Genomic DNA, 25178 nt, shown 5'->3' with positions numbered 1-25178 from the left:
GGTCAGGGCCGTTCATGGGACCCTGACCTCCACCCCTTCGGAAGCCAGCCGGATTGCTTCTAAGACATCCTGAAGTGGGCCACCATCCGGCTCTCACCATTCCTATGTTCTGCCAAGCGACTCGACCTCGTTCTTCACCGGAGTTCCCGGGTCCGCCCTGAACTCAAGGTCTGCATGGGAAGAGATTTCCGGCTGTTCCCCCCAACGGCGTCTAGGCAGATAGGCTAGGCGTTTTGTTCCTGGCTTGATCAGCAAGGTTTATCATAGTCCTCATGACTCGTAAAACCCAAGAAGATAAAATGAAGATGTTGGGTCCGCGAGTCCGGTGATGTCTGGGCAGCAGTAGTAACACTCTAAAATATAAGCCACCACACCCACTGACAGGTTAATCTCCGGTAGAAGAACCAAGACCTGCCTGCCAAGCCACATTGATTGGGTTCTCATCCATTTCAGGTCCTGTCCCCGGTCCTCTCGTGTCATTCCAGAACATGGTCGAGAAATCAAACGGCCACTGTCTGACTGCCAGCTCCACCATCATGTAATCCGGCTTCTCTATATAAACTTGGAAATGTTCCCCTCTCCTGTGGCTCTAGAAGAAGACATCACCCTCTTTGCTTCTACAAGCCTGTCACTCTTTCCAGGCAGTCGTTCTTTGATCATTCTTACTAAACGTTCATTCTTTTGGGATTTTCTTTTTGTTTTCCTTTAAATCTTCGGTACTTTGAGAGTCCAACATGCACTACAAGCTGCTTTTCGCTGCTGCCGCAGCATCCTTGGCCAGCGCTGTCAGTGCCGCCGGCGTTGTTGGCGCCGCCGAGGGTTTCGCCCACGGTGTCACTGGTGGTGGCAGCGCTTCCCCCGTCTATCCCACGACTACTGATGAGCTGGTCTCTTACCTCGGTGATAACGAACCTCGGGTGATCATCCTGGACAGAACGTAGGTCCATCAAACCGAGATTCAGGGGCAGAAATTTGACTAATATGTTGATATTTCAGCTTCGACTTTACCGGCACCGAGGGTACCGAGACTACCACCGGATGTGCCCCCTGGGGAACTGCTTCCCAATGCCAGGTGGCGATCAACCTGCACAGCTGGTGTGACAACTACCAGGCCAGCGCCCCCAAGGTATCCGTGACTTAGTATGTTGCCCTCGTTCAATTGATGGCCAAGTCTTTTCATGCTGAGAGCCGTGTAGTGACAAGGCGGGTATCCTCCCCATCACGGTCAACTCCAACAAGAGTATTGTTGGTCAGGGCACCAAGGGTGTCATCAAGGGCAAGGGTCTCCGTGTGGTCAGCGGTGCCAAGAACGTCATCATCCAGTGAGTGCAGCCCCTCGGTTGAGGGATATGAATCCACCCTTGCTAATAACGGCCAGGAACATTGCCGTCACCGACATCAACCCCAAGTATGTCTGGGGTGGTGATGCCATTACTGTCGATGACTCTGATCTGGTCTGGATCGACCATGTGACAACTGCTCGCATTGGTCGCCAGCACATCGTCCTGGGCACCAGCGCCGACAACCGCGTCACCATCTCCTATTCCCTCATCGATGGTCGCTCCGACTACTCTGCCACCTGCAACGGCCACCACTACTGGGGCGTGTACCTGGACGGCAGCAACGACATGGTAACCCTCAAGGGCAACTATTTCTACAACCTCAGTGGCCGCATGCCCAAGGTTCAGGGTAACACTCTGCTGCACGCCGTATGTCGCCTCGAGCCTCCTATACAATCTGCACATTACTGACTACTCTAACTACAGGTGAACAACCTCTTCCACAACTTTGACGGCCACGCCTTCGAGATCGGCACTGGTGGCTACGTCCTGGCCGAGGGTAACGTCTTCCAGGACGTTAACACTGTGGTGGAGACGCCCATCAGCGGCCAGCTCTTCAGCTCCCCCGATGCCAACACCAACCAGCAGTGCGCCTCCGTCTTCGGTCGTTCCTGCCAGCTCAACGCCTTCGGCAACTCCGGCTCGATGTCCGGATCGGACACCAGCATCATCAGCAAGTTCGCTGGCAAGACCATTGCTGCGGCTCACCCCCCGGGTAACATTGCCCAGTGGACCATGAAGAACGCTGGCCAGGGCAAATAAGGTTTTTAAAGCAGAACAATTCTGTGAAGGAGGCCGGCCAAAGTTCAGATGGAGATAGAGGGCACCTGCTTCGACATCTATAGTTCAATAGTCCAGGATCATAGACGAATGATTATCACTCCAGAATGGTGAAACACTCTTAAGCAGACCATGACGCGCACGCAACATAGCCCGCTCCATGTTACTGACTGCGACTGTATTTGGAGAATTAAGGAAAGCTAAATGAAAGTATATACTACAAAACCGCCATAACAGCAACCGACGCCCTGAGTCACAGTGGCATCAATGCCGGGTAGGTTTCTTGGTACGGTGAGCCAGATGCCTTCGATCCAACGCGGGCGAACTAGTCAATCAATGTACGTACGTAAAGTGATCGAGCGTGTGAGTCCATATCTTTCAGGGCGCCTAGGGTAACGCCACAATTGAATTTACTCCCAGCATAGAAGGAGACTTCGCATGAGACATCAATTTATCTGCACCAGCCTCTTTATGGGAGACAATGACCAGAGTATCCATACTGAAAAGGCTTGGGATTGGAGATCACGGAGGGCAAGCAGAAGAATACACTTACTCAATTGCTTCCTACTCCCGGCCAGCCCACTGTGTACGTCCATGTCCTACCTCATCAAGGACGTTGCTATATTCTGCCATGAAATATTGTGTGGGGTTAGGAATATCGTCCCAAATGCTGCCAGACTATTGGCGGTGAAGCGGCCGTCACGGCATGTCCTGCGCAGGGGCCTACTCGCATATCGCATCGTCAGATATTGCCCAATGCGGGCCAATTATTGGAAAACAGCAGATGAATAGGCCCACAGTATTATCTATGTCAATTGCCAATCTGGGGATGAAAACCTGTGGCAATGCTGTATATGCCTATTCAGGGTTTGACCTGTCATTTCATGTCAGCTGCGATCTGGGGGCTAGGACGTGTTCCCACCTCACCGAGCCCCACCAGTATGGCGATGCATTCCCAGGATTAGAGTTGCCATGATGCATGACAAGATCTGTTCATTTATGCTTCTGGGTTGCCTTTCATGGGTGGCGAGGAGATTAACATGAGTATCAATAATTTATGTAGAAATACTATAGTGTGTTCTGATGTCAATGCCGATGAACGTTATTTTTTGCATTGCATATATGTAGTGGGTGCATCGGTTGCCAACTATATGCGATCCATAGCCCGAAGGAGATCTGGGAGAGGAAGCAATACGATATAAGTGGATAGTCCCGGCTTCCCTTCTATCAAAGGACCGATTCCATTTCGTCTCCAACATCCACACATAACATCTCCCCACCTCGTCCATCATGGCACTACATGACCTGCACGCCTTAGCCATTATTGCTTTACTTTGGCCACTTCTCCTCCAGGCCATCTATCGTGCTTTCCGTGCAAGCTCTTGCGAACGCTTCCGTCTGCTTCATGGATGCCAGTCTGCGCCAAAAGGTGGGCGGCGTAGCCTTCCCTTTGGCGTCGACAATCTTGCCATCCTTTGGCGAGCGACCCGAGAGAATCGCGTCCTTGAGACAGTAGACTCTGACTTCCGCTCCAGTGGACGTACCACCATGGTCCAAAGACACCTCAACCGGCGGATGGTCATGACCTGTGAGCCGGAGAATATTCGGACAATCCTGTCTTTCAAATCAGACGATTACAGTGTTGAGAGTCGTAACCAAGCCTTCGGTCCCTTGGTCAGTACAGGAATCTTAGTCTCAGATGGTGATAATTGGGCTCATTCTCGAGGCGTTATGCGGCGCAACTTCGCCCGGAGTCAGCTTGCCAATTTCGAGCCTCTAGAACAGACACTGCAGGATCTAGTTTCTCTCTTGCCGCGTGATGGAGGCACAGTGAATTTGCAGCCGCTTTTCTCGAGATATACACTGGACACCGCGAGCGAGCTTCTGCTGGGCGAGTCGATGCACAGTCTGCGTCAGATGGCGGCGTCGGATGGGAAACCGAGCAAAGTTGATGGATTCAGGGAGGCCATACGTTATGCCGGAAGGGCCGTTGCACGCCGACATCACTTCGGGGTCTTGCGGTGCTTCTTTCCAGATCGACAAGCGAGGGAGAGCTATCGCAAATGTCACTCCTTCGCTGATCAGCTGGTAGAGGAAGCCTTGCAGCAGAAGGTCAAGCGGGATGGCAAGAAGTCATCGTTGGCTTCAGCGTCCTCCGGCGCCAGCTCGGGCCGATATGTTGCTTTACATGAATGGCTTGAGCAGACAACTGACCGTCAGAGACTCCGTGATGAGGTCATAACCCTGCTGTTGACAGGCGCAGACACTACAGCCTCCCTGCTCAGTAATCTATTTTCCATGCTGGCGAGACACCCGACGGTGTGGCAGAAGCTGCGGGCGGAGATCGACTCCACACTTCAGGGTCGGCGGCCAACCTACGAGGAGCTACCGCGCTTGCAGTACCTGCGATACTGTGTTAATGAAGGTCAGTAGTCTAGAATGTTCTTCGAAAGGTACTCATATGTCAGCACACTGGCTAATTGAATGTCGTCTTGTAAAAAGCTCTTCGACTCATTCCCTCGATCCCGCTTGTTGACCGCGTGGCCAGACGGGACACAGTCCTCCCGGTCGGTGGCGGTCCTGATGGACAGTCTCCTCTTTTAGTACCCCAGGGATCGCAGATGGTATGCTGCATGTACTCTCTTCATCATAGGGAAGACTATTTTGGATCAGATGCCAAAGAATTCCGGCCTGATCGGTGGGCGACTCGTCAGCCCGGGGAGGAATTCATGCCCTTTGGAGCCGGGCCACGCGGATGTGTGGGCCGGCAGTTGGCGCTCACCGTGGCCAGCTATGTTACTGTTCGTCTGGTGCAGCTGTTTCCGAGGATGGAGGGGCGGGATTCGCAGCCATGGCAGGAGGACCTGTCGGCGATGCTGATGCCGAAGAATGGGGTTAAAGTGGCGCTGTGGTCAGCTTGAACGCTACGATGATTGATCGGTCCCGATAGTTGAATTGATATATACTCCACGAGACTTCCATCTATCTCTGTTCTTTACTTATCAGTCAGCTGCCCTTTCGCCGAAGTACTGATGCCCCACAAACGGGGAAATACCCAATCACCTACTAAGGACACCGAGACTTGCCGAAGGCCCAACAGGATGATGCCGAGCATTACTAGTAGAGAATCAATCCTCAAACTTGTCGCTATCTAGACCATCTAGAACGGGGTATAAGTCCCTTGGTTGAACGGTCGCTGGCTGGCCGTCCATAAAGCATTCGTCAAGGCACAGTGGTCGTCCAGAATCTCTTGATGGGTCAGTAGCTTCCACCCCGACAATATTTTCAGCCTTGTACATGCCACATTAGTCTGCCCCGACAATGATGGCTTGCAAAAGCATCATAGTATCCCCCCTTATGGTCATGGAGACCAAGATAGCTGAGTCCGCCTCCCCCCCGATGACCGATGAACTTTCAGATTTGCCGCACGGATATCCCGAGGGCGGACTCGAGGCCTGGTTGGTGGTGCTTGGAGCATGGTGTGCGATGATCCCTTCCATGGGATTGCTTAACTGCCTCGGCATTCTCCATGCATGGACGAGTAAGCACCAGCTTCAAGACTATTCCGAGTCCAGCATTGGCTGGATCTTTGGCGCATACAGCTTCTTCTTGTACGCCGCGGGAGCGCAAACCGGTCAGTGACCCCCCAATCATGTTGAGACCTATTCGCGCTGAGAAATCCCAGGACCAATATTGGATACTCATGGACCCAATTATGTTATTATCCCAGGGTCGATCGGCATGGTTATAGCACTGATTGGCTTTAGTTTCAGCCGAGGTAGGGAGCCTATGTCATCCTTACAACAGTGGTACAGATGATGCTGACTTACTGCTATTAGAATTCTACCAGATATTCCTCTCCTTTAGTGTTCTTGGGGGCCTATCTGCATGTACCCTCTTCATTCCAGCAATTTCTTGTATTGGACACTGGTTCGACGTGCGACGCGGATATGCGACCGGCATCGCCTGCACTGCCGGGGGTTTAGGAGGAGTTATCTTTCCCGTTATTATTCTTTTTGCAGCACCTCGAATTGGCTTTCCCTGGGCCATTCGTATTATCGCGCTCATCAGTGCTGTTCTTTTATTGATCTCATGTTTGACGCTGAAAACACGGCTTCCCAAAGACAAGAATGTTGGCGCATCGGTCGACTTCCATGCTCTGCGGGAGAAGAAATATGCCGCAACCACGATAGCGGTCTTCCTGGTGGAATTCGCCGTCTTCATCCCCATCACCTACATTTCATCTTACGGGATTCACGTTGGCTTGGATAACACTCTCGCGTACGCGCTGAGTATCTTCCTCAACTTGGGTGCTGTTCCAGGACGGCTCCTACCGGGCTTAGTAGCAGATCGGCTCGGAAGATTCAACGTGATGGTAGTGACATCTGTCATCTGTGCAGCGCTCACACTCGCGTTATGGCTCGCTTCAGGGGCGAATATGCCTGCAGTCATTTGCTATGCGGTACTGTTTGGCTTTTGGAGCGGTGCCGCCATCAGTCTCACCCCCGTGTGCATCTCGCAGGTGTGTAGAACGGAGGATCTGGGAAAGAGAAGCGGGACGACATTTACCATAGCCAGTGTTGGTACATTGACGGGCATCCCGATTGCAGGTGCTATCCAGCAGCAGAACCAGGGGGACTATTGGGGCCTGATTGTCTTCGGAGGCGTGTTGTATGCGGCCTCCGCGGTCGCCTTTGCTGTTGCCAGGGGCATTGGTGCGGGCTGGAAATTGATGGGCAAGTTCTAAAGGCTGCTATAGAAAAGTAAGACAGAAATTGACTACCAAGTAGACCAAACGAGATACTAGTATATCTCGTCGGGTAGTGGTGCGTCTGTGTCTACCAACAGTATGCATCAGAATAGACATAGAAGCGAATAACATTGCCTTTATTTTTTTTTTTTTGTCCTTTTCTTTTCTTTCTTTTTTTTCGTATCTTTCTTTGGCATTGCCATAGTGAGGAGGAATGATGGCATAAAGTGTTGGATTTAGGAGCAGTCTAACAGGGAAATTCTCGGCGAAGTCAACATTGAGGCCAAAGGTTGCTCTTCTAGGCAACCAGATCGGCGAAATGCGGATGTAGTCATCCCCACTGCATGAGTGGATGGCTGTCGGCTGATGAATGGGCCGGATGGCTTGTCCCGACGAGGTGTCTTACCATTGCACAAGCAGGCAAGGCCGAAAGTCAAAGTGCTTGATGTCTAAAGGCAGGTAGTATTAAGACTCATCCCTCGACCTTATACCTGGCACATATATAGTGTCTCTGGTCACTTATGCTGCCTGTGAATTTCGCTGGGAAATGCCTCATGTTTCTGCTCCTCACCATGGATTTGAAACAGAAAGTGATTAGCCTCAAAGCCCGACTATGTTGTCGTTCCCCACCTGTGGACAAGGTGGATGAACCAAACAAGAGAGACGCACGGCAGAGTACACCATCCCCCGACACGGCGACAGTCAGGTGAGTGTCCGAAGTCTTCAAGATTACAAGCCATTTTGCTCATCTCCAATCTTTAGAGATGAAACAGCGATGCTTCCAACATATAGTGAGAGTTGCGAGACTTCCACACCATCCTACCCTGTGTTCTACAATGGTACCTGACCCACTGCCACACATATCCGAAATCCCTTATCATTACTATTCACGAGCTAATCCGCAAAAGGGGATCAATGCTTTGGATCCTGTTGTAGGGGAAATGGATACCGCTGGTGATGGTCAACTTGAATCTCTTGCGAGACTCTTGATGTGGTGACCGACGCGCCTGAGCTTTTTTCTGTCGCCGATCGACGGCGGGGGGATATTGAAGCAACGAAATTGTGAGGTTTCTAGCGGAAATCTACATATTATTGTCCTAGTCAATTGAAAATTATCAGATCAGTATATTCGAAAGAACAGCCAAAACGGGAGTGAAGCTGTCGTAGCAAAAGTCCTTACTAACTAGTAGTAACGTTAGTGCGCCTTCCGGCGATGCTTGAGCCAAGCAATTCGGCGGTGCCATTTGGCGGTTAACGAATCAGACGAGGAATTCGGCGAAGTCCTCGGCCAACTCGTTCTTGGCCGCTGTCGAATTGACTTCGGCGGATTAGTTAAATATCCTGTGATCTCTAGCGGCGGTTATTGATGTTGCTGGTCTGACTAGTACTCCGAAACATCATCTCGAATTCGCAAATCACCGACCGACTGATTGTCGCATGGCGTCAAATTCTCCAAACCCAATAACCCCCCATCATCTCCACCCTCGTACGCCGCCTCCTACCATTCGTCCCTATAGATCAAAACGACATCCACCATGTGACGAATGCCGCCGGAGAAAGCTACGCTGTGAAGCTGATCACAACGGCAATTGTCAGCGCTGTACAGCTGCGGGTCACTCTTGTTCCTTTGCTCGTGTTCGTCCTCGCCCTCGCCCTCGCCCTCGACCTCGTTCTCGTCAGGGCACCGTGCCGCCGAAGCCGCTTTCACCAGAAACCCGACCGGTGGCAACCGGCGATTTGCAACCGACCGAGGAACTTGTGGTGGACCAAGATCCCCCAGTTCCACATCAAGCGGTTGAGATTCCTTTCTTCGAGCTAGACTCGGTACGATTCTCAGCAGATCCAGGCGGTACTCGCCCGCACACTCCCTCTGCCTTCAAGGAAAGACACACGCATCAAACCATCCAGACACTCGATGGTTTGGGGGGTGTATCCTACCAGGTCAATGGCACGTCAGCCGAATCTGATCCGTGGCTCCTCAGACACTGCAAGTTCAACGACAGAGGCTTCCTCTCCTTCCACCAAGTGCACTTCCGAAACGCAGGGGGCGTTCCGTTTGACGAGAAGATTCCCTGCCATTTTCTGGTCTCATCGGATCAGCTCTATGTGCCCTCCAAGGCTCAGCTGCTGCCGCCAGAACCCCTCACTACACATGAGCAATTAAATCATCTTGTGCCCCCTGAATGTGGCCAGAGATTGATAGTGCTGTAAGTTGACATTGTTACCACGGTTTATCCGTTCAGTAGTTGACATGAGATGGTTTTCTCTCCAGCTTCATGAGGTTTATTTTTCCGACGCTGCCGATCATTTCGCGGTCGCATTTTGGGCTTGCAGCGGCAGGCACAGTGCCCGATCAGACTATCCTTCAAAAGACGTCCCTGTGTCTTTTGGCTGCAATCTACGCGTCAGCACAGCCTTTCGCCAAATTTGATGACTACCTTTGCTTGCTTGATGCGTACGCTCCTCCCCCAACTGATCTAGTCTGGCGCATGGTTCTTGACCTTGTGCTGCGGGACATCCATACTGCCCGTCTATCGACCCTCCAGGCAGGAATTCTCTACCTTCACCGACCAGTCAGCGTTACTGAAAGTGCTGTGGCGGATAGTGCCTTTACCTGGTCCTTGGTGGGCATGCTTGTCGGTGTGGCCATGTCACTTGGGCTTCAGTTGGATTGCCGGCTAATGGGACTTCCGTTATGGGAAAAGAGGATTCGCCGTCGGCTCTGGTGGGCCATCTACGCCGAAGACAAATGGCGTTGCTTGCTTATCGGGCGTCCATCCTATATAGGAAGTGACGACTGGGATGCCGCAGATCTCAACGATGATGATTTCGTCATGTCCGAAAGTCTGCGCCTGGCCCTACAGCAACCCCCGTCCGCCTCACACTCTTCTCACATTCTTCTCAGTGCTCAACCATTCCAGCAATTCATCCAGTTGTCGCGCATCGCTGATGAACTACAACGCTCCCTCTTGTAGGTCTCCCAACTACGAATGTAATGTTAATTTACGCGATACTGACCACCCCTGGCCCCATAGCACGCTAAAGGCGTCGCAGCGTTTATCGCCAGATTTTCATGCAACGCTGGAAATCGCGCGTCCTCTTCTGCAGAAGCTCAAGGAGTGGTACGCGCACTCCCCAGTATCGGTACGTCAGCCCGATCATTTGCCTACCACTATGGACAGCATATACTGCCAGTCCAACTGCCTCCGTTTCGCCTGCATCCTTCTAGAGGTCTTTGTATTCCGCGCTCTCCTGCGGCCAATGGTTCGCTCTGCTGCTCCGCCTCCGTTGCTCGAGGAGAGCTTCGAGACAACGGAATTCACGAACCAATTCAACGATCTACTGGCTCAGTTGTTTGACGCCGACGAGATTGAGCCGTCCATGGCCATTGACATGTCCGATGAAAATGGCATGGGAAATGCAGTGCTGAGAGCAGCCGACAACTGTGCGGCGAAAGTGATCCGTCTGGTGATGCGTATGACTACCAGTGATTTGTCGAGTTTCTGGTACAGATGTATGTTCTATCAATGGATGAGTCACACATTCGGCTGGAGATATACTGACTGAGCTAGGGTCCCGTGTCGGATTTGCAACCGTCTCCAGTTTCCTACTGCTACTGCTTGTACAAGCGCCCACTAAAGACCACGCTCTGCGTGCTAAAAGCCTTGTGGACCTTTGGCGTCAAACCTTGCGGAATCAGAGCACAGGGTGTCCGGCCATGAATCTCGGTTTAGTCAGATTAGATGGCTCTCTTTGGCCTGGACTGGCGAGAAATTACTATCTGCCAAAGCATGTGAAAGAGGTCCTTGAAGAATAGGAAGCATTCCTGCAGGAATGGATGTAGGTGTGGCCGAAGAGCTATAACCACCTCCACCGGTCGGATAATGTAAAAACGGGCAAATGTACGAGATCAGGCGCTAGGAGGCGTTCCAAGTGCGTCTATTGTGTTTTCACCATGACTGGAAGATAGAGGCTGATACACTGTGCTCAATTTGATATAAGGATCCAGAGCCCGGCGCCTGCCCGGCGACTGTTTACGTTTTGAATACCGAGATAGAGGTAAGCGAAGGAGTGCTAAAGCAAATGATCCTAAAGTCCCCTACACCACATCTCGCGTCGAGAGAAAACTCAGTTCAGCTAGCAAACAAATATATGACGAGTAAAGTATGACTCCAGATCAGCTCCCCCAAAGACATCAGTGCACTTCCATCGAATAAGTCTGCTTTGTACCATTCAGGTCTTCACAACCAGGCCGATGTCATATTTGGACCGCTCATATACACATTAATCTGCATGGCTTGGAGCGCATCGTTGTAGTATTGGAGCACCTCAAGAGTCTCCCCCGTTCCCTCAGTGGGAGCCAGAAGCCCTTTGGTGCCCTGTGCTTTCGCCTCGTTCAACCACACATCTTGAGCCTCCTGCGAGGAAGTCATGGCGTCCGGGATGAAGGCTGAGACGTTTTGGTATGGGTAGACCTTACCCGGGATCATGCCGCTAGTCACAACGAAGCCCAACTCTTCGTCGATGACTAGGCCGACACGCGCCTTCTCATCAGTAGGATGATCCGTAGGCCAGCTGCAACTGAGCGGGGTGGTCGTTCCATTGTCGTATGTTCCCGTATCGATGACCTTCCAGCCCACTTCGGTAAACTGGCAGTTGGCGTCGACGCTCACGGACAAATTACTCGAAGTGGCAAAGAGAGCCTCACTCAGGGCCGTCAATGTTGCCCGACTCGCCTTTGTCCGGTTATCTGGAGGTGACATCAAGACCTCATAATTGCTGGGAAGCTCAGCGGCTGAGAAGGAGAAGCCATGGTCCCCCCGGTAGCGGTTGATGAACAATTCCAGCTCGGTGATCTCCTGGTCAACAACCTTGACTCGTCCCCTGAGGACGGACTCCGTCGTGTCGCTACCTTCGCTGACGTCCAATGCAAAATAAGCCGACCTTTGCATGGTGTCGATTGCGAGCAAACTGGGTGGTCCTGCTTTGGTGACAGTTCTCCAGGCTGTCATCATCCCGAGCGCTGCGGGGTGAGAGTTTTCCGTAGCCTGATATACTGTAGCCATCGGCAGGGTGTACGGGTTGTGCACAACCATTGAAGCCAGAATTTGATCCACGATTGTTGCCATGCACTCTCGGGAACAGTCACGCTTTGCTGACTCTGAAGCGCGCTGGTCAATTGGCGAGGCGGCAGGCATTGGGGAAGCTCTCGCTGCGAGGACAAAGCTTGCCACTGTACTTAGGAACAAAGACCTCATTATTGCTATGACGATACTTTCTTAGATACCAGGCAAGATACACGAGAGGCTTTAAAAGGCACGTCTAATGCTGCACTAAAATGCCGACAGGACCGCTATGCCAGCATGCAACCTAAATAGCTTGATACTTGCGCCCAGGAATCACCACGACTCTCGAAGCAATCAGCATAGGCTGCCAGGGAGTCCAGAAGATCATGAATCTCGAATGCCCACATTCCGATGTTCCCCACGTTGTCCGAAGATGAAAACCTTCCGACGAACCCTTTTAGAAGTATCGTGTTACTGGCAGCCATACTATGCTTGCAGAAGACTAGTTGCTTGGCTACGTAAGCGCCGCCTCCGATGTGGAGGCACGGAAAGCGGACCCGACCCCAGACTTTCCATGCGGGGGAAAGTGTGCAACCAATGTTGAGATCTAGCGAGATTAGCAAAAGTGAAATTTCCTTCTTAAATGGTCGGTGGATTACCCTGGGACTAGATAGAGCTGCTGGCTGAAAGAATCAATCCAAGCAAGCCGCCGTACACAGGCAGTGTTGCAGACAGTAGAGGCTGACCGATCGCGATCTGGAGATCTTTTGCGTCTTTCTTACGTGACTGGGTATGGAAGTCTCTGCGCAGTGAAAGGTATGTGGAGCCAGTCTTGCAAGACTCGCCCAGGTCCCATTCTCATTACCCAAATAGCTGATATGGGTCCCCCTTCAATTCCATGCGACTGAGCCACGTGTGAAGGATATTGCCACACGCGGAGTAGGGCTGACTTGCTGGTGAACTAGCACTCTAGTAGCCGGAAACTTGGTTGGAACCGGATCAAAGGTTATTTCGTCATCATTGCCAGAATGCTACCCTACCGGGCATCGTCGAACTGAAATACGAGAAAATCGCCTGTCTAGATCTAAGATTCCATTTATGCCAGCCAATCTGGACAGAGAGCTGTGGGGATTTGAGAGTGTACCCCTCTGAACACGAGGGCCAGGATCATACTTCATGGTTAAATATCATCCCTCCGGTCACCATTCCACAGTGTCAGAATCGAATATGCATCTACCCTCTCTGTTACCTCGTAATTTACAACCCACAACCACAGCCCTAAAATCATCATGTCTACTGAAACCGCACGTGCCCTGATTCAACCAACCGCTGAATCCAATGCAGATGATCTAACCCTCCAAACCGACGTAGTCGTCAATTCCAACCCAGCCAAAGGCGAGCACCTGATTCATGTTCGTGCCTGCTCTCCCTGCGCCGGGGAGCTTCTCTGGCCTAGAAACTTCCCTCCACCCACTAAACGCCTTCTAATTCCCTGTCCCGATGTCTCCGGTACCGTTGTCTCCGCGCCTCCAGGTTCCCCTTTTCAACCCGGGGCCGAGATCTATGCTCGTACGAGTTATGCCAGACCTGGCAACGCTCGTGACTATACAATCGCTACTACGGACGAGCTCGCCAGAAAGCCAGAAAGCTTGACTTGGGTTGAGGCTGCTGCGGTGCCAGTGTCAGCCGAGACTGCTTGGCAAATTCTCTTTATCAACGCCGGGATAGTCCCTCCCGAGGCTGTTATGGATATCCCTAGAGCAAAATTGGCTTGGAAAGGCAAAAGAATTCTGGTCACGGCTGCATCTGGGGGCGTGGGCCTGTGGGTTGTGCAGCTTGCAGCGAGGGTGCTGGGCGTCGAGGTGATCGGGACGTGTGGACCCGACAACGTCGACCTGGTGAGATCTATGGGGGCCAAGGAGGCTGTTAATTATCGAGCCACTGATCTGAAGGCCTGGGTAGAGGAGGAGGAGGAGGAGGAGGGAAGGCGGGTAGATGTGGTTGTTGACTGTGTAGGAGGACGAGCACTCGAGGATGCTTGGTGGACTGTGAAGGACGGAGGCACAGTGGTGAGTATCTTCCAACCTCCCAAAACATCATGTCCATGGAAGGATCCGAGTACAAGAGGTGTTAAGGATATATTCTTTGTAATGGAGCCAAGTGGAAATCAGCTGGGGGCGGTCACTGAGTTGATTGAATTAGGAAAGTGTCAGGGAAGGGTAGATAGTGTTTGGCCGTTGGAACATTTTAGGTCAGCATTTGAAAGGCTGGCGACTGGGCACGCCAGAGGGAAGATTGTATTTGACTTGAGCTTGAACAGGTAGCAGAGACTTCATCACAGCGGTCATAGGTAGGAAGGTGGTTGTTTGTATAGGATACCAAGTTTGGCTCATGCGTTTAAACCAGAGGACAATTGAAGAGATAGGGCAGCGTGATGAAGAGGACTGTGAAAGGTAATGATTAAGAAATATGTAGGTAAAGGGAGAATTCATAACAGTCATATCTATTTCTCCTATCCTAGAATATTACCATGATATTTGAGAGATAGCACAAGTACCATCCGGTCTCTGAGGTAGCTGTGGCAACATCATTGTTTTTATGTTCAACTTAGGAGTAGTGCCAGCAGCTAGGCCAAAGCTCCGTCTGCAAAGAACCGAGCGTACAAGCAAATACTACTACTAGCATTCATGGCAGTATTAATCTTAGCTATACGTAGTAAATATATATTTGACAGGATGTAAGACTCCGCTGCGGACAGACAACGATGTACTTTCTGTCTCCCGATCCGAGGTTGATTGCCTGAGCAACAATCAAGCACCTCAATATACCCACGAGGAGCATTCAATGGCATACAGTTATTGACTTGATAATTGATAAGGCTCCAGTATCAGAGCATCAGTCTTGTTAACCTACGTGTTGCTATCTCTGAAACGGAGGCAATTCCCAACACATACCAGGGGGTTAACAAGATGTTAGATCGATCAACTACCAGGAAGTGATTCAGCGAGTTAATGTGGAAGAGTATGGACACACAAGACGCAGGGTGATTCCAGACAGCCATCTCTGGGACAATATCTCCTTAGATCCCTATCCCCATCTCAGACTCGCAAGGAAGCGGTACTGCTACCTAGGTATCGAGTATTGCCGTCCCGCCTCTTTGCGGACGAGCTATATCGGGAACAGCCAATCATATATCGGACTTCCCCTTAAAAATGTCCTAGACCTATATAAGACTAGCCCAGATGCTAAAAGAGCCTAGGTAATCAGGCAGTACCTCGTGGATCAGGCCTGAGCCTCAAGTCCTAACTTGCGGTTCCCAAATATGATACAACACCGCTTCAAAGAAGCGTGCCTGGCCCCCAACTTGCATACTGGGATCATTTAAGGTTAGATCTAGGATGAGATTTGACGGGACATTGACGCGGGAGGATTGTGCGCCGGAAGATTTTCAGGTCGTATGATCGATGCCTCGGTAGGAAGGGGCCGTAGAGATTCAGCCTGCTTATGTTGGGGACCAAACCTGCCAGCATGGCAGCGGGCAGAGCGAGTAAGCACTAGTCGGGGGTCAAACTTGCAAGCAGGGCAGCGCGCAGAGGAAGAGAGAGATAGAGTAAGCACTAGTTGGGCGGTATTACATATGTTGTCCTGTGTATAACACAAAACCGTATTGTACATGTAAAAAACACATATGATACATTACCCGAATCGGTATATTTCAATTCTAAACCGCATCCGAGGCTCCGACCGGTAGATGAGGGCTTATCTCTTGTCTCCTAGTACTAGATACAAAAAAATGTGAATGTAAAAAAAAAAAAAAAACAAAGGTTTTTTCTCCCCGACAAACAAACAGCCATGGCTGTCATGACCAGCGAAGCTTCACCGTAGCAATTATTGCCGCACGTTTATGATCTGCTTGAAACTCGTAAAGTGCTTATTATTACCAGTGTCCATGTGCAGCAACATTCCTGCACCAACCACATTGAAAGAGGAGAAACAAAGAAACATCATTACGTCAAGGCAAGTGAGAATCTGCTGCCAGCCGCCCACTCTAATCCCGCTGCATTGCCACCATCCTTGTGCATCTGGACCAAATCGCCTCCAGGACATAGATGCCACCTGCCACATGGAATGATCTACCTGCGGCCACCCGCCGCTGTGATGTCTGCACTTCAGGCCAATGCCGGCGGTGCCGCCAAACCGTTTCATATTGAATTATTGACTTCCTATATACTCCAAAGCTATTAACTTCAACATGTACAATAGTCAAGCCTAATCCAGAATGAACTCACCTATCTACTTTGAATAATAACGTTCCTTAAGGAACATCTATTTGAGTACTTCGGGGATTGAGCTACCCGCTTCCAGGAATGTTCTCTGGGAACTATACCGCAATCCCGGTTGTTCCTAGTCTATCTTACCTATGATCCTGGATACACGTATATCTCTTATTAGAGCTTCTGGGCCTCAGGAAAGCATGGTTACCCTTGCAAGGACGCACTAGGATTGTGCAGGGGAATATCACAGGAGTAATTGCAAGAACCAGTACAACGTAATTTCCGGAAGCTACTGCAAGGCAAGGAAAATTTGGAGCAGAAACCTCCTTCCTTACATAATGCACGGACATTTAGTTGGGCTACAGCTCGAGAGTGCAAAATCTGATAATATCAGAAGGTGTAGATAGGGTGCCCCTCCTTCACCCAGAAGTTGGCTGATGTGATCCGATTAACTTCTCTCTTGACATCGTTTGGGAGTGCTACTAGTCCGAATTAATTGGCTCAAAAAAAGGGTGACGTATCCGGATATACAGAAGATACTCCTACTGAGCAAGCAGCATATCAGCCACGGCTTCTCCGAAAGCATACATAGGAGCCTGGTAATGACCTGCCAGTGGCAAAGGAAGCACACTAGCATCACAAACTCGAAGGTTCTGAACACCCTTAACTCGACACTGGGTGTCCACCACCGTCCCCATAGCAGCCGTACCTCCATTTTGGAAAAAGCTACTCCCCACAATCTGCACCCGTCGGTCTAGGTCTGCATTACTAGATGCACTGGTGATGGGCTCATGGCCCGGCGGCGGTGTCTCGCCATCGATAACCTCCTTTGCAGAATCTGTCTCCATAACGCGCAAGGCGACTCGCATACCAGCGCGTATCGCGGCACGATCTGTCTCAGTATCGAGATATCTCGGGTCCAGTACTGGATCAGCAGTGGGATCAGCACTCGCGAGCGTGACACTACCTCGACTGGTTGGAAGAAGGAGAACTACGGGGCTGCTGATGTGGTTTCCGTCCATGGGGACCCGGAACTCGGAACCACCACCGGCGATTGGTGCGTAGGCTACCATCACTTCCACGTTGCCGCGGGGTTCTTGTAGGTAAGGGTCTTCCGCGTCGATCTTGTCTTTTTGAGCGGCCTTGATGAGCTCTGCGTGCGGTGTAGGAACCGTTGCAACCCATTCTATAGGGTTGCCGTGCCGAAACTCGGGCTTGTTGAAGAGTGGGGAGCCAAGTGCGTACCCCTTCTCCGGGTTTCGTAGCTTCCAGAAGAAGGTTGCCGAGATTTTATCGTGGTAATTTTCTCCAACAGGTAGATCTGCGACGATGGGGATATTGTGTTGTGCAAGATGCTGTTGGGGTCCAATGCCGGATAACATCAGCAACTGAGGTGATTTGATAGCACCGCAAGTCACGAGCACTTCTCTCGATGCCGTGTATTGAGTCCCATCAGTCAGTGTGATACCGATAGCCGTTTTGGAATCGTCGACATCGACCTGTGCGATGACGGAGTTCGTCAGCACTGTCGCCTTGGAAAGATCATAGGCCTTGCTGGCTGGTTGTCGGAGAGCATCCTTCCAGTTCTCCGTGAATGGTCCAAAGCCAAGAGGACTGCCGCCGTTGGTATCAGGATTGTATTCCAGACCCGCAGCCAACATTGCATTGCGGATCTGTTCTCGCAGCGGGTAGGTACGAGCCGCGGCCGTTGTCGAAATCGGCCCACTGAACCCATACTTTTCAGGGCTACCGGTCGGATCGTGGTGAGTCTGCGCCATCTTGAAGAACTTAAGCATATTCGCATAGTTCCACCGCTCGTCTCCCACTGCCTTCGCCCAGGAGTCATAGTCGACTGAGTGACCTCGAGTCCACAGACCGTAGTTGATGCCACTAGAGCCCGACAGCAATTTGCCCACGTAATTGGGAACAGAGCGGTTGCCCAGTCCTGGCTGCTTAGCCGTCATCAGGTTGTATTCCCATTCAGTGCCATGGAGATGCGGAGCAGCAACAGGACTCATGATCTTGTCGTTGTAGTCCTCGGGACCAGCCTCGACGACCAGTACGCTGTGACCCGCCTGGGAGAGGCGACTTGCGAGAACGCATCCCACGGTACCACCTCCACAGATAACATATTCGTAGGTCTTGCTCATCATGTCAATCGGTTCGAATATCACTCTGTAGAGAAATAGACGGTAACTTGTTTTGTCGTGTGGAATGAGCGCTGTTAATGACCTTTCGATGAGACAAAGTAGGATTTTATATCTTCATCGAGTCCAATGTAACAGCTGGCGGGGTTCTCATGCCACTCCGGTTGAGGTCTCGAAATAGCGAAATCACCGAAGGACTATGGGGGAATTACAGAATCCCTGTCAGAATTTCTGGGCTTACTTGCACTTTTCGCCAGCCTCATGTCACGTAACTATATGGTCCCCAAGAAAATCCACGTCCGCGCATGATTGTGATTGGCGTAGCTACGTGTACTGTGGCGCAAGTCTCCCGAGCGGAGTTCCAATCCACATCATTTGTTTCCCCTCCTGATAAGCGCTAAGGAATATAAATTTCACCTAGTAAAAATGTTCCACGGCAGATTCCTCTATCCTGCCGGCTCCCTCCACGCTTTCGGTCCCCCGTTGAGATCCGTCCGCAAAACCGCCGGATTGCATCTACTTTTAAATACAACAACTTTATAGGCGAAAAAAGCCCTCCCCCACCCAGAGCCCCCGGTCCAAAAAGGTTAATAACAATTCAAATAAAAGCATTGTCAATACGAGTATCGTGATATATTTAGACCCGAACAATTTATTTGACGCATGTATTATTGGATATATAGGGATACATAGAGAGTTTGCGATGAATGATATCCTGGATCGTCAATAAATTGTCATGCTATGAAAGCCTCCTGTATTGATCTGAAAGAAATAAATCTTAGTCATAATAAGTTACTGACTCAAGCTGAAAAGTGAAGGATGAAATACCGTTGACAGGCAAGGCTGATTCCAATTGATTTGTAGGAGCGGTAACGATTCCTCCAGTGTATATGTTGATCTGGGAACTGGGAATATTCAGTCAGAGACTCACATCGGAACCAGGAAATTCCAGTAGAGTCTAAATCGAGATTTAATATGGGATACAGATGTCTCTATCTGAATATTTTTATACAGAACCCTGTCGTTTTTCTATATTTCTAGAAGGGTAATTAATAAAAAACAAATAAAAAACTAAAAAACCTCAGGGTTAATTAACTCGTCCGCCTATTTTACTTTCCCTTGCGAGCCTTCACGAATAGTAGCAAAGGATCTGTTTCTGTTAATTGCGTCTGTTCCATTAAAGGGATAATAACATCTTATCATGCCTCTTAGAAATATTGGAGACAAATTTGGAAATTGAGGCTAGTAAGTACAGAGAGTATATCAAAGTCTTTGTATCAATATTATATTAAGTAGCTAGCAGCTTAAAGTGGTAAATGAGTAATCTCAACTAGAATAATCTCACTGTGGGATGTATAAAATGTAAGTGATATAAGAACTTTAACTGAGTTTAGAACAGTAGTAGACAGGCTACCTGTGATTTTACAGGGATAGTCTATTCTTAATAAAGACATCAAGTCTATCCTTATTATATATTGAAGATAATGAACAAAAACATGAGAATACGATAAGAAGAATTATAAGAATGACTAGAGTAATAAAGTAACAATGTAGTAAGAGTAGGAGAATAATACTATTATTCACTGTATTTTATCTAGCAGACTTACTTCAGTATCTGGAAAATAATATTATCATCTAGCATGTGAGGAAGCTGTGAAGATATACTTATTATATTACGAGCAACTAAGGGCTACTGTAATATAGAGCGTTGTCTTTAAAGAAGTATAGTGAGTAGTATTACTGTCACCGGCATGTCAATGACTGGGGCTGGACTGACAGGAATTTTAACTAACTTACATGGTTGAGTATTAGACTTATGCTCATCTGAGTTGCTATCCTTGCTTGCGGACAGTGCTTGGGCCACACTATCAATAGTGGAGAACAACCAAATTCCTTGAATACCATATAACAATAGTGAAGGAGAAGAACACCTTATACCCATCTATGCTATTTAAAATCAACAAACACAGCCCTATCCTTTGTTAGATGAGAATTTCTCCTATCGGAAAGTGAGAGGTAAACTCACAGACTTGATACCGTGTTCACACCCCATCTACACAGCCTGATTGGTCCGGCCAAACACATGTCTGGACATCGAAGCTAAACCATAACCCTTCATCGCAAGTATAAACCGTAGCGGTGCCGGCATACTCAGTGTCGCATTTGATCCATTTTGAGCAGTCTCCAGGATATGGCATGTTGGCCACTTCTTGTACTGCTGTCGCACATACTATATCACCGATGGGGCCGGCAGGGCTGCCTGAACTGTTATCCTGGGCGCTTGCAGGGAGGAAGAGGTACGCAGTAATAGCGAATAGATGAATGTAGTAGATCATATTAACAGAAAATGGAAATGTGGAGTGGTATATATCTTGGTCGCCTGGAAAGGTCACTGGCTCTGCAGTAACAGGCTTGGAATAAGAGAAGAGAATGATTATAAAAGCTTGTTATTGACTGCTAGATAATATAAAGGCTAGTTAGAAAGCCCGTTGTTGCTACAGCTTTTATATAACAGGGAGTAGGAATGAAAACATGATACTAATATATCTGACAGTCTAGTATCTAATAGCTGTCTGACCATTGCCCTGCTGACCATGGTGTTGCATGCTGCAGACACTAGCTCTCATAGTATGCTTGGCTTGCGTCATACTGCTCTTAGTATGATGTATATATCAAGATGGCTTTACATAGTGTATTAGGTATATGAGAAGCCTGTAACCAGAGCTGATACATGTTCTACTTTGACCCGACTCTTCACGTGTTGAGATGCACTCAGTAGCCAATTCTATAGCCCGAGATATTTGAAGGTATGGAAGGCTTAATAATGAATTCTCTCTCATTGACTCGGTCCTATTTACTAGAGTTAAGTACGGAACTATCTGTGCCAAGACTTCATCCACATACTCGGGATTTATAAACTCCGACTAGCGCTAATAGTACTATAGCAATCGGAGAACATTATGCCCGAGCCACTCAGACGGTGCCACTGTTTGCAATACTAGGCACAGATACTGATTATGAGACAAAACACTCATACTTAATACTGTATTTGGTGAACAAAGTTCCAAGAAACTGTGGTGGCGACCAGTGTTCGAGGTTATATGATATTGTTCCGTTAATATTATTTATCTTACTATGGGGTGCTCGTCCTAGGGTGGCGAAGTGCAAGGTAGGAAAGGATTAATCAAAACCTCTATACCTTACTAGGGGCAGTGCATCACATATGCGATGCAATTAGGGTGCGGGAAGTTTATGTCAAAACAAATTTGTGCCAAGTAGACCAAAAACGATATATCGATAGCCACCAAGCAGCAGGGGTGACTCAAATGTTTCAACACTTTATATGGCAGGATTTCTTGGCACAGCGATGGGATACAGATAGTTTCAGGATATAATACTACCGGGTACCAGCTAATATAACCTTTTCAAGAAACGGGCTGCTACACAAATTAAGACTCTAAGATAAAGTAGAAAACTACTACTTTATATAATGGTTATACACATAAGATTAATATCGGTCTCATATTTCTGCTAATGATAATTGCATTTATGTGGATTACATGATGGACGCATTTCTAGATATCTAGTTGTAGAGTTCAAATAGCGTTCACCGGTATATATCTAGTAAGCTAATGCGTGATTGCTAGTAGATGCTGAATCTTTCCATTATAAGGCAGATATATATGGATACTTACCAGAGTGCGTGACTATTAGACAAATCTAGAGTGGTCTTCAATACTTAGTACTCAAAGATGATATAAAGTCCAGTCTGTTAAGTCAGGAAAGCATCGCAACTTATTGAAATACACATTTTGTAGGTCCATTATTTAAGATTTATGGGCAGCAGCAATGGTTTAGTCCTCTTTATTTGAAGCCATGTACTGTAGAGTATGTAAGGAGACTGTAAATTGCTCGCATGAAAGCTTCGGCTACCAGCCCCTGCTATATCCCGATAATCATAAGTATTGGTCCGTTTGCTTAGGTAGGGTGAAACAAGAAAGAGCTTCAAGCTCAAAGTGGTCTTGAAAATACCTCTGCTCGTTCAGTTTAGCTCTGGTAACTTATATTTTATAGAGTATATTACAGCTTGAGTGCAGCACTAGACCTCTATCTCTGTACTCTGCATGTAGCATTCTGGTTATTATCAAGTAATATATTATTTCAGATGGTCAAATAAAGTTCATCCGTTGCTACCTAACACTCTTAGCTCACGATCTTTCCTGATCAAAGTTTTTGCAGGTTGGGCACCAACAGCTTGGTGGGTCTAGTAGCTACTACTTTGGTATAGTGCGAAAAGATCGCTAGTAGTTAGTCCACTTGCGGTAAATATATCACAGGCACTATCCACCACTTCCTGTCAAAGTAAGATATCAAATTATTCAGCAATTGAAACATATAGAAATTGTGATATCAGTGGGCTGGCAGAAAATAGAGATCCACTAATGAGGGTAGCAATTTTTCTCGTACTGTGTCGAAGTAGTATTAGGCTCCCCGTCAATAGAGGTAGATCACGGTCGGGAATCAGTCAAGCGGGATCCAAAGGCCCGGAAAAGCTCAAGCTATAATCCGATCCAGTATCCCTGAATTAGATCCACCTTGTTTAAGGAGTGCAATGTTATTATAACATCCCTATTAGACCCAGAGCCATGCCTTGGTTGGAAACCAGCAACCTATACAGAATATGTGACTTCGTCCCGCCAAATATTCTACATCTATATTATGGTAGGTTTTCCGCTCGTACTAAGTACCATTCTCTGCAATGGCCAGTACCAGGATCTGCTTGGTGCAATTGATATAAACTAACCACACCCAGACCTTTGCCATCCAATTCGAATCTGCAGGTGTCTACCATGTCGGCACCCCCGCCGAACAAATGCTGGTTTCATTCGAAGAACTCCTCGCCTTCCACGCAGGCATTATAGGTCTCCTGGAATATGGTCACGGATGGCGAGTCACAAAGACAGTCATCCGACGGTTTCTAGCACATCTTCGCTGGCAAGCGATGGACAGTCCGTACTCTATATGTATCAACAGTTCTGGCCCAGTATACTATATTATTACCAACGGAGAGGATGCAATCCGGATTACAGAACAGGAGCTGGGCTCATCACTGTTCGGACGCGCACTTAAGGACCAGTGGGATCGGGCAATGGCGGAGCCAGGGCAGTTAAAAGCTACAGTCTCAATTTTCAAGGCATTTGTGTACGGGCTGTGGAAAAACTTGGCATATTATATGCGGTGGAGGAAGGTTGCGGCGTCGTGATGAGTAAGCTGTAATTAAATTGACTAATAACTTTGGAGCTGGAGTTTGGGCAGTGCTTCAGTTGGTATTACATATTACCGTTCAGGACGGCGGCTTTGTTATATTACCTGGTATACTTGTGTGGCATTTTGTGGAAGCAATTGACTGTTGATATAATATGGTACTTAGCGGTCAGGGGTTTCAAGGGCATTCACAATATTATGGCTGCATAGGTTGAGCTCCATGTTATTAGTTCTATCAACTCCTAGATTTAAAAACCCCAGGCACGATCACAATGCTGGCGTGCAGATATTCTACCAAGTCTGTGGTGTCAGCAAATCAGGAGAGATACCATGGTGAAGCGCACCTAAAAGTAGAACAGCAATGCCTAACATTTACCCAGCGATTGCGCGAACGGTTGGTTGGGTAGAAACCACTAGAGACATGGCAAGTGGGGATGCAGCCGTGTGGGTACTTGGAAGAGACTTCCGGCGTGTCTTTGTCAGGGGCTAAAGCAAAAGAATAATAAAAATGGTTTTGCAGATATGTGGTAAAGATCTACTGTATTTCCTGGTCGAGAAGGAGCCAATATCAGTCAAAGGTGACTGCTAGTGTTGTTACTACCACCGTCAGGCGGAGTACAATAACAAAAACATATAGTATCAGTATGAGTACTTTAGATCATAGAAACTTAAGACCGGCTCTCTCGATAAAGAGATGGCTTTTAGTTTAAAGATGCTTAATGAGGCTAGTGTCCAATGAAAAAGATTATGGCATGAATATAATCAAGCATCTGTCATATACATTCAGTCATAGATAATTTACTTTACCTATGATTCATTCTCATGATGGTTTGCTTCTCTCGCCCATTGTTGAATAATAGCCAGCTAGGACATCTAGATCCACTACTTATGTACAAGGGCAGCCCTGTGTCAGTGGCTACCAATTGTAAGAATCTATATCCCATAGCCCTCGCCTACTAGGGAAATCAATTAACATAATACAGCCCCCTAGTCAAGGCAGTTTATAGAATACGAGTTATATAATACTAAATTGGCTACCTAGACAGGAAGTAATAGAACCAATCAAGTAAGGCTCTGGAATGGGATTACTGTGAGACCCAAGCCTCCTAATCCTCGTCACATGACCCAGGATCTATGTTCTATTAATAATCTTGAATAGCTGAAGTATCTATAATCTGTATATACGTATCTGTTAAAGACTATCAACTGGGCTGAATTGAATTGAGCCTTTACACAGAAGCCTTCTGACATAGCATGATATTCTCTGCCAGTGGAACCACCGTATTCTCTGTGAACGAGTGCGATAGCTTTGAAGCTAACGAGAAATTAGGTTATTATAGTTATGTACATGGGTCCTAGGGCGGTATGTGTTAGCAAGAATTATATCAGTCAGGAATATTAGACTACATTACTTTGTATTATGCAAGTGATATAATACTTATAGACTAAGAGATTCATATTATCCGAACTATTTTCATTAGAAAGTGTCAAGACAAAAGGGGTAAAAATATATGGATTGAATCTATCTGATCTTAAGAGAGTAGTTAGTTATATTA

At 48.4% G+C, this 25178-nt stretch overlaps 11 protein-coding genes across 11 annotated transcripts; 8 read left to right on the top strand and 3 right to left on the bottom strand.

Annotated features, from left to right (window-relative positions):
- Positions 1-734: 734 nt before the first annotated feature.
- Positions 735-2102, top strand: pelB (pectin lyase pelB-Aspergillus niger; the record flags this gene model as incomplete). Its single annotated transcript, XM_001389889.1, has 5 exons — positions 735-937; positions 997-1140; positions 1197-1322; positions 1379-1709; positions 1767-2102. The coding sequence occupies 5 exons, from the start codon at positions 735-737 to the stop codon at positions 2100-2102; spliced, it is 1140 nt and encodes a 379-aa protein (XP_001389926.1).
- Positions 2103-3410: 1308 nt separating this feature from the next.
- On the top strand, positions 3411-5019 carry An03g00180 (uncharacterized protein; the record flags this gene model as incomplete). The annotated part of the gene is made up of 3 exons (XM_059746843.1): positions 3411-4545; positions 4623-4744; positions 4912-5019. The coding sequence occupies 3 exons, from the start codon at positions 3411-3413 to the stop codon at positions 5017-5019; spliced, it is 1365 nt and encodes a 454-aa protein (XP_059600155.1).
- Positions 5020-5444: 425 nt separating this feature from the next.
- An03g00170 (uncharacterized protein) lies at positions 5445-6867 on the top strand (the record flags this gene model as incomplete). Its single annotated transcript, XM_001389887.3, has 3 exons — positions 5445-5754; positions 5806-5898; positions 5960-6867. The coding sequence occupies 3 exons, from the start codon at positions 5445-5447 to the stop codon at positions 6865-6867; spliced, it is 1311 nt and encodes a 436-aa protein (XP_001389924.3).
- A 575-nt stretch (positions 6868-7442) lies between these two features.
- On the top strand, positions 7443-10687 carry An03g00160 (uncharacterized protein; the record flags this gene model as incomplete). Its single annotated transcript, XM_059746842.1, has 6 exons — positions 7443-7576; positions 7663-7709; positions 8225-9077; positions 9143-9742; positions 9846-10384; positions 10443-10687. 6 exons carry the CDS (start codon positions 7443-7445, stop codon positions 10685-10687), a joined length of 2418 nt encoding a protein of 805 aa, XP_059600154.1.
- A 424-nt stretch (positions 10688-11111) lies between these two features.
- Positions 11112-12128, bottom strand: An03g00150 (hypothetical protein; the record flags this gene model as incomplete). Its single annotated transcript, XM_059746841.1, has 1 exon — positions 11112-12128. The coding sequence occupies one exon, from the start codon at positions 12126-12128 to the stop codon at positions 11112-11114; it is 1017 nt and encodes a 338-aa protein (XP_059600153.1).
- A 1097-nt stretch (positions 12129-13225) lies between these two features.
- On the top strand, positions 13226-14260 carry An03g00140 (uncharacterized protein; the record flags this gene model as incomplete). Its single annotated transcript, XM_001389884.1, has 1 exon — positions 13226-14260. One exon carries the CDS (start codon positions 13226-13228, stop codon positions 14258-14260), a length of 1035 nt encoding a protein of 344 aa, XP_001389921.1.
- Positions 14261-16752: 2492 nt separating this feature from the next.
- Positions 16753-18360, bottom strand: An03g00130 (uncharacterized protein; the record flags this gene model as incomplete). The annotated part of the gene is made up of 1 exon (XM_001389883.3): positions 16753-18360. One exon carries the CDS (start codon positions 18358-18360, stop codon positions 16753-16755), a length of 1608 nt encoding a protein of 535 aa, XP_001389920.3.
- A 1174-nt stretch (positions 18361-19534) lies between these two features.
- Positions 19535-20693, bottom strand: An03g00120 (hypothetical protein; the record flags this gene model as incomplete). The annotated part of the gene is made up of 6 exons (XM_059746840.1): positions 19535-19599; positions 19703-19816; positions 19864-19930; positions 19965-19972; positions 20155-20299; positions 20406-20693. 6 exons carry the CDS (start codon positions 20691-20693, stop codon positions 19535-19537), a joined length of 687 nt encoding a protein of 228 aa, XP_059600152.1.
- Positions 20694-21181: 488 nt separating this feature from the next.
- Positions 21182-21636, top strand: An03g00110 (hypothetical protein; the record flags this gene model as incomplete). Its single annotated transcript, XM_059746839.1, has 3 exons — positions 21182-21224; positions 21303-21526; positions 21565-21636. The coding sequence occupies 3 exons, from the start codon at positions 21182-21184 to the stop codon at positions 21634-21636; spliced, it is 339 nt and encodes a 112-aa protein (XP_059600151.1).
- Positions 21637-22233: 597 nt separating this feature from the next.
- Positions 22234-23620, top strand: An03g00100 (hypothetical protein; the record flags this gene model as incomplete). The annotated part of the gene is made up of 6 exons (XM_059746838.1): positions 22234-22245; positions 22432-22472; positions 22523-22615; positions 22646-22719; positions 22994-23079; positions 23171-23620. The coding sequence occupies 6 exons, from the start codon at positions 22234-22236 to the stop codon at positions 23618-23620; spliced, it is 756 nt and encodes a 251-aa protein (XP_059600150.1).
- Positions 23621-23983: 363 nt separating this feature from the next.
- Positions 23984-24361, top strand: An03g00090 (uncharacterized protein; the record flags this gene model as incomplete). Its single annotated transcript, XM_059746837.1, has 3 exons — positions 23984-24066; positions 24143-24227; positions 24287-24361. 3 exons carry the CDS (start codon positions 23984-23986, stop codon positions 24359-24361), a joined length of 243 nt encoding a protein of 80 aa, XP_059600149.1.
- Between the last annotated feature and the right edge of the window lie 817 nt (positions 24362-25178).

This window comes from Aspergillus niger, assembly GCF_000002855.4.
Source record: "Aspergillus niger supercontig An03".
In the NCBI taxonomy this organism is placed as follows: domain Eukaryota; kingdom Fungi; phylum Ascomycota; class Eurotiomycetes; order Eurotiales; family Aspergillaceae; genus Aspergillus; species Aspergillus niger.
This window is presented reverse-complemented; position numbering and strand designations above follow the sequence as displayed.